Consider the following 7,747-nt stretch of genomic DNA (forward strand, 5'->3'; position numbering starts at 1 on the left):
CCCTTCGGGAGCCCCCACACGCAGCCCCTGAGGGGCCGGGGCCCTTCAGAGGCGCTCCCCCGGGCAGGATTCGGGCACCTAGGCGGGGCTCACCTCATCGCGGCACTGCTTCTGGCACATCTGGCAGTACCAGCGGAGCTTCTGCAGCCCCTTAGACTTGATGCGGTTGGCGATAGCCTTGGGGCTAAGGAAATCCGACTTCCCCATGGCGCCCGCGAGCCCGCTCCTTCCCCTGCACCCTCCCGGAAGCCACCGCCGGAAGTCGCCGAGGCCCTACAGGAAGTCTCCGAGGTGCTGCCGGAAGTTGCCTCCCCCTCCGAGTCCTTCGCGCATGCGCGGTGCGGCGGCGCTGACCTTCAGCGGGGCTCGGGGGGAGCCGCCGCCATCTTGGCCCCGGGCGCTGCTGCCGCTGCCGCTGTCACCGCCGCCGCCGCCGCCGCCGCCGCCGCCATCATGTTGTGCCGGGGCGCCGCCGTCGGGCTTTACCAGCCGGCATGGTAACGGGAAGGGGCTAGGGGGGAGCTGTGAGGGGAGATGGGGCCGGGAGCGATCTGTGAAGGGCCGGGGGGACCTGCGGGGGGACGATGGGGCTGAGGGGAGCTGTGAGGAGGGGTTGAGGGAGCAGGGGGAGCTGTGAGGGGAGCGATGGGGCCGGGCGAGGAAGGGGTCTCAGGGCTCTGCTCTTCGTGGGCAGGCAGCTGGCGGTACAGGGTGATGGACTGGGCCAGGAGGGTGCTCGTCACGGTGAGGCCCTCTCTGCTTCCTGCGTTTAAGTATTTAAGAAGAAAAACGTGAGGTGTTTTGGAGGTTGTGTCCTTCTGGTGCCCTGCTCTGCGGGCCTTGGTTGTCTTATGCTGTGTTAGCCAAGGTAGTGGATAACCCGTTAAGTGATATATAGAGAGAGAGAGAAAGAGAAATGTGAAAGGTTTGGAGAGAAGTGTCCCTACTGGGGGGGGTGTTTTTTGAAAAATAACTGTTCTTAAATTTCCAGCTCTCTTAAACAGACCTGTCTTTGACAGGTGTTGCAATGAACCGTGCTAATTTCTCCCACATTCATTTTCAGGGGCCAAGTCAGGAATATGGCAACTCTGAAAGACAGTAAGTGCTGCTTTTGGCTGCTTTTAAGAGAGGGAAATGTTGCAGGAAGACCCCTTGTTAGAAGATAATTTCAGTTGGTATCTGTATCTGTTGGTTAAAGTCATTGTGGTAGACCACAACGGTGATACGTGACCCGCCATGAACTCACACGAACCATGTGTCCTTCAGGAAAGTCACTGCTTAAAAGATTGCTAGAACTAATTTAGGTGCCATATGATCAAACCAGCATAGTCTTACGCCAACACGTTTTAAAAGTAACTTTGTCAAGTGTGCAAAACCAGGCTTTTGTTTACCTTTAGCTGAACAGCATTTATTTTGTTATGCTTATTGTGTGTTTATCCAATGCTAGGGAAGAGAAGGTTGTCTGAGTGTTTCCACGTTGATTATGCTTTTTTAAGCCATCACTGACAGGTTCTTATACAGCTTTATGGTCTTGGACTTGTGTTTAGGACAGCTGCTTTGTTTTCTTTTCACATCAATATCTTCATGAATCTTATTGCCACAATCTAAATAGAAGAGGGAAGCTATTCTGTCTCTTTTTAGTATTGGGTCTGGGTTTTTTCCCAGAAAAGAAAAGCTGGCAACATACCTCAAATTATGTTTGAGAAACAGGTAGAAATGGAAGGAAAGAGAATAGTAAATAAATCTTATGTTGGGAAAATACTGAATTTATGTCTAGGGTGCAAAACCAACTGTTGTAAGGATGCATTTGCATTAGTTGGTTTACTGTGTGTTCTATCTTGGTACAAAAAATACTAAGGGCATATCTTCTGTGAGGTTTATTTGGGCGTTGTTTATTTATTTCTTCGAGGAACTTGGAGAATGATTTCTGGATAGCTCTTGCTAGCGTTTTATTGTGTTAACCAGTTTTGACCTTCGTCTATTAACCTTGTAGTTACCCGGCGTCTGAAGTCCATCAAGAACATTCAGAAAATTACAAAGTCCATGAAGATGGTTTCTGCAGCAAAATATGCAAGAGCTGAGAGGGAGCTGAAGCCTGCTAGAATATATGGAACAGGAGCACTGGGTGAGAGAAGGCTCTTGCACTTTGGTGTGGGAATAGAAGGGGGGAAGCTTTTTGGTGTTGCTAAATGCGTAGACTTTTAAATGCCTAGACTTTTAACCTTTTTGTAGATTTTTTTTCCAAAAGAATTTGTAACCCTAAGCCACTGTTACCGTGAGTATTCCTTTATAAGTAATTTATGGAAAAGTACTTTAAGAGTTGTAGTGTGAAATTTGTTATGGCACCTGATATTTTTTTTTTTAACTTTGTGTGGTTTCATAATTGTTTTTATGAGTCATAAAAGCAACATTACTCAGATTTTTTGGCCTCCTGCTTTCTGTTAATGAAATTGTGTTGTATCCCTGTACCATGAGCTCTAATGCTTAAAGGTACTGCCAAACCTCATTGGAAACTCTTGAACTGCACGTGCTTCTTGGACGCTGGACTTGCAATCAGTGTCATATTTAGTTGAAGTTCTGACGCAGAGATGCAGGTGGCTTTGATTTGCTTCTTTGTCACCTCTGGTCAGGCCATGTGCAAACTTAAAAGGATTGTGAGGGAGGTAAAATTCACCTGGCTATGATGTGGAATCACTTTACCGATGATTTTAACTGAAATTAGTCAAAGATGTTTTGATGAGACCTATTTGCTTCCTGACACCTTTGAATAACTTACCTATTTCCTTTTATTTTCAGCTCTGTATGAGAAAGCAGAAATTAAGGCACCCGAGGACAAGAAGAAGCACCTGCTTATTGGTGTGTCCTCCGACCGAGGTCTGTGTGGTGCTATCCATACATCTATTGCTAAAAGCTTGAAGAGTCAGATTACCAACCTCTCAAATGCGGGGAAAGAAGTTATGGTGGTTGGTGTAGGCGACAAGATTAGAGGCTTACTTCAAAGGTAAAATAAAAAAGAAGAGAGGTTGGGTTTGGTTGTTTTGTTTTTTGTTTTTCCTGTCGTAGAAATTGCAAAACTGCTCAAAGCTGTGTGGCGTTCACAGCTAATTGCATTTAACTGTGCTAAATCCAGGTTCCTTTAGAAAAAAAAACCTGCTGATGTACTAAAATGGGTTTTGATCACTTGGATTTGATTGCTGTGTTGTGAAACTGCTACATGACGTTTTAGACTTACTCCAAAAATGCAAGGTAGCAACGTGAGCCCTGTTGCAAGCGTGTGCTTATCATGAAGCTATAATCATAATTTAACTGGGGGAGGGAAGCAAAATTTCTCCCAGATCCTAATTCAGTAGGATGCTTGTCTCTTAACACTAGTACGTTAGTGTCAGTCCTTGCCTCTTGGTCCTAGGTAGTTGTTCGCTAGAGCACCAGCTTGGTTCTGACGCAGGTTTTGTTACTGCAGGACGCACAGCAATTACTTCCTGATGACATTCAAAGAAGTGGGCCGGAGACCTCCAAGCTTTGGGGATGCTTCAGTCATCGCTTCAGAGTTGCTAAACTCCGGGTACGAATTTGATGAAGGCTCTGTCATCTTCAATCGGTTCAGGTAAGGTTAAACTGAAGTTGCACTGGAAAGATCTTGGGTGGAAGACTTCCAAGTGAAATAAAATGTGAAAACTAACTGTGAATTGGCACGTTCAGTTTAGAAGATTCAGCGTGGTTTGTTATTGTGTGTGAAGAGCTGATGTTGTGGTTTGGTTGTTGCTTTTTTTAATAGCTATGGTTGGAGTTCTCTTCTTGCATAGCACGTGCTGTTATATTTCCAGTCAGTGCCTCGTTTTATTTTTCGGATATTTGATATTTCTTCATCGGGAATATCACAAAGCTTTGAGGAACTAGGACAGAAGTTGTCCATTTGAAGTTGATATTTAATGCTCAATTTAGGCTCTTCAGCCAAAGCCAATTCTCTTTTTATCTAGGTCTGTCATCTCCTACAAAACTGATGAAAAACCGATCTTCTCATTTGAAACAGTTGCTGGTTCTGGTAAGTAGCAAACTGGAAACCGCCAGATATGTGCAGTGACGAAGGATTTTCACAGAGAAAGCATTCTGCATATGGAAATAAGATGTTAAATTATCTTATTATGGTGCCTGTATGATAAGTTTAAAAGATTGCTTTTTCTTGGCAATCTATGGCTGACACACCAAGGAGCTGTGAGGAGGCGGGTGAAAAAGAAACATTGTACTAATTTTGGTTTGAGACTTCTGTCTCAAGCAAGAATTATGCATATGCAAAACTCTTGGTTCCAGTGTTTTTGGCATTGAGTGGTTTTGTACTATTCAGTAAGAACACCCCACAATGTTTGTGCAGCATTGTGTGGGAAGATTAAACATAATACTCCACTGAGGCTTTGGCCTTTGTCAAAATCTGGCTTGCTAGTGATGAAACTTAATTTAAACACATCAAATATGTAATTGTGCTGGTATTTAAAATTTTGTTATGAAAGTAGAAATAGTACAAGGAAAAAAATCCCTCCACATAGCCTTAAGTGGAAACAAGCTTTCATATGACAAGTCTTCCACATGATATTGTGGTGTTTTGTTAAAAGTAGTACAGCTTGGATTTCTCTGAATCCACTCTTCCCTATTTTACAGAAAGCCTAAGTATCTACGATGACATTGATGCTGATGTGCTGAGAAACTACCAGGAATTTACACTAGCAAATATTCTGTACTACTCCCTGAAGGAGTCCACCACCAGTGAGCAGAGTGCTAGGATGACTGCTATGGACAACGCAAGCAAAAATGCATGTAAGTCTGCTCCCTGGGTTTTCCAGGACTTCATCTGCTGGCCTCCCTTTTTGCAATTTTTTGCTTCCAAAATGATGAGAAGTGAACCAGCTTCTCTCTTCATTGTAAATTGAGTCGTTTTTTTGTGAGCTAATTTTACCGTTGGTTTTTTCTGAACATGTGAACCTCATTTTGTCCCTGGAAAGAGGGATTGCTGCCAATTATCTAGAAAACAAGACTAGGTAACTGAAAGTGAACTAATGTTTTTGTTTGTTTGTTTTGTTTTTGTTTTGTTTTAATAAGAAGATGAAATATTCAACTAAGATGGTGGCTGGTTTGAGGATGCATCAATTTAAAAGTGGGGAAACTGAAACTGGCTAAATATTTTACCACCTGTCATGCAGAAAGTTGAGAATATGCAAGTATTCCTTGGGAAATGTCCAGGCTGAGCACACTGCAGTGAGTTGTAGTTGGTATTAGTGGGAGACAGCCAATAACATCTAACGGGGCATGGTGATAAGACTTCAGTCTCAAGAAGATAGTGTTGCATAAAGGATACTGGTAGCTCTTTGAAGCTGATGTGATATGCAGTAGGGCTACCTGGAACAGTAAGTATGGGTCTCTGCCGACCTCCTTATATTGAAAGTGGTGGTACAATCTCCATTGAAAAGAAGAATTTAAAAAATCAGGCTCCGTTTGCCAGAACAGCACTAACTTGGAAGAAAGTATTGTTGTGGTTATTGACAGGGAAATCTAACTTAAAACAAGCATACAGTATTTGGTTTTACGTTAAAGTAAGTGATAATTGGCACAAACAACTAACATAACCAATTTACTAGTCTGTCAGCTGTTCTTCAAATGTTTAATTCTGTTGCCTCGAGACAAATTATCTAGTTTCTAGATTGTCTGTGAGTAGTATTACCTGTAGGGAACACTGCAAAGTGCAGTGTGACTCTCGATCATCCTCATAGATTTACAAGACTATTTGGTATTCTGTTCATACAACTTGTCGTGAATTTGAATACTTACATGCTTAAATTCCCACCTTAATTTATTCTAGCTGAGATGATTGACAAATTGACCTTGACATTCAACCGTACCCGTCAAGCCGTCATTACTAAGGAGCTTATTGAGATCATCTCTGGTGCTGCTGCTCTGTGAGTACCCGTATAACCGTGACACAGGAGTTTTTCCAAAGTCAGGTCATGCTTGCATCCTGCTTCAGTCAGGTTAATGGGGAAGGTCAAGGCATGTAACTTCCAGAACCAAGGGAAAGACAGCCCATGGCATGACTCTCAGGTTTTTCAGCTTGTGGCAGTTGTACTAACAAGTGTGAAGCTTGACAGTCTTTTCTGGCCAGATATGCTTCAACAGCTGGTAAAGTAGATTTTTAGCTTCAACACACATCCTTGCCTGAGCAGAGGATGTTTCCTCATTTTTGGCTTTGAATTGGTTTCCCCTCTACCTGTTTGTTTCCTACTGTTTGCCTCAAGCAGCCCAGCACATTGCTATAGTACAGTGGAGGAACTCAGGTGACTGAAAGGCCTTTTCATAAATCAGCCTTCTGTGTTCTGAAGTCTGGGGGAGGGGTTGGAAAGAAGAGAATTTCTAGAGTCTGTTGTTGCCAACTGTGTATGATAAATGTTAAAGTTGAGTATATTGCTTGTTTCCCTGAGAATGGAGTTCTGCAACTGTGTGTACAGCAGGTTACAAAATGTGTGGGCTTAGACCACACTTTGTAACTGCATGTAGCTAATGTGTATTACATCTAACAGTTGAAAAACTTGTGGTGTACTCAGAGATGCAAATACATGTGATAATATCCTGTATGTTTACAAAGTATCTGGAATACATCCCATATTGCAATTAAGTGCTGTATTGTGCTCCTCACAATACATTTACAGTTACGAATACTTGCATAGTTTTGCCTTAATTTGCATGAGTTGCTTGCTAACCTGCTTGTTCTGTTTTTTTCTCATAATATCATAACCAGGGATTAATCGACAAAAGAGGTTCAGCCAAATCCAAGAGGTAAAGTTATGGAATAGATTGCATTTAAAATGGATGGTTTCTAAACACTGACAGTTTTAAAGTTAATTGAGGAAGTCAGAGTTCAGAGGTACTGCTCAGGCAAATTTCTGCTCCCAGGCAGATGAGAAACTGCCCATTGTGAGTTTGAATCTAAGCAAGAGGTTATTAAAGAGAGCACCGATTATTTTAAACATACTATGCCCACGATAGCATACATCAATATTGGACAGTTTTTTGAGTTTCTTTTTAATTTATAGGTTATTGGATTCATTTGAAATTACGGTTTATTTTTTCTATAGTGCCCTGACATGCTATGCTATGACTTAAAAATGTCTGTAAGACATTGTACCCGAAGAGAGTTCCTTAGCAAAATAAACAACATTGAAAATGTAAAGCTTCAAGGAAAAACAGACTTGATATGGAGAGTTTGAGGGGAGCGGGGAGTAAGGGAGATGAATGAGTTGACAAAGCATTTAGATTGGAGGAGATGAGTTTAAAAAAGAATTAATTGAAGGATTTTAATTTGATTCACTTTTCCTTACAGGTGAAGAAGAGTTCTTCTGAGCAGATGGTTTAACTTACCAGTGTCTGTGGTAATGAGACTGCTTTGCTATTTTGTGAATAAGTGGTAAAGCCCCAGAAATATATGTAAATTCTTACAATAAACCACCTACATGAAACACGTGTTCTTGGTTGTCTATGGAGCAAATGCTTTTGATTGTCTAAACATCTGGCCTTGACTTGATTGCTCTTTAAAACATAATTTTTAAAGGCTGTGAACTGTATTTTTTTAATTTCTGGCATAGAAATCATATAAGTGGGAGCTTCGTTTGAAGAGTAAAAGAGATTCCATGTTCAGTGTATTATAACACCTTGTGTTTTAAAGTGTTGGGGTTTTCTTTATGCGTTGTGTTGTGCCCTGAAGGAG

The 7,747-nt window shown here is 42.1% G+C and overlaps 2 protein-coding genes across 5 annotated transcripts in view; one reads left to right on the forward strand and one right to left on the reverse strand.

Moving 5' to 3' along the window:
• KIN (Kin17 DNA and RNA binding protein) overlaps positions 1-266 on the reverse strand; it is a 13,985-nt gene extending 13,719 nt beyond the window's left edge. Inside the window, exon 1 of one of the 2 annotated variants that reach the window (XM_035341364.1) lies at positions 94-266. In XM_035341364.1, the coding sequence (XP_035197255.1) occupies positions 94-207 (114 nt within the window). In that variant the 5' untranslated portion in view covers positions 208-266. The remainder of the gene's footprint in view (positions 1-93) is intronic. The other variant, XM_035340581.1, reaches the window with a different exon arrangement.
• A 54-nt stretch (positions 267-320) lies between these two features.
• ATP5F1C (ATP synthase F1 subunit gamma) lies at positions 321-7,503 on the forward strand. 3 transcript variants are annotated; one of them, XM_035342570.1, is made up of 10 exons: positions 321-497; positions 1,064-1,098; positions 1,994-2,125; positions 2,797-3,001; positions 3,461-3,604; positions 3,978-4,042; positions 4,654-4,809; positions 5,849-5,945; positions 6,782-6,819; positions 7,364-7,503. In XM_035342570.1, the coding sequence occupies exons 1-9, from the start codon at positions 454-456 to the stop codon at positions 6,786-6,788; spliced, it is 885 nt and encodes a 294-aa protein (XP_035198461.1). In that variant the 5' UTR covers positions 321-453; the 3' UTR covers positions 6,789-6,819; positions 7,364-7,503. The 3 variants fall into 3 exon arrangements, with proteins under 3 accessions (XP_035198461.1, XP_035199235.1, XP_035200006.1); XM_035343344.1 differs by lacking the exon at positions 6,782-6,819; XM_035344115.1 differs by lacking the exons at positions 6,782-6,819; positions 7,364-7,503 and having other exon boundaries at positions 5,849-5,949.
• Positions 7,504-7,747: the final 244 nt, after the last annotated feature.

Source organism: Oxyura jamaicensis, chromosome 1 (assembly GCF_011077185.1).
Source record: "Oxyura jamaicensis isolate SHBP4307 breed ruddy duck chromosome 1, BPBGC_Ojam_1.0, whole genome shotgun sequence".
Classification (NCBI taxonomy): Eukaryota; Metazoa; Chordata; class Aves; order Anseriformes; family Anatidae; genus Oxyura; species Oxyura jamaicensis.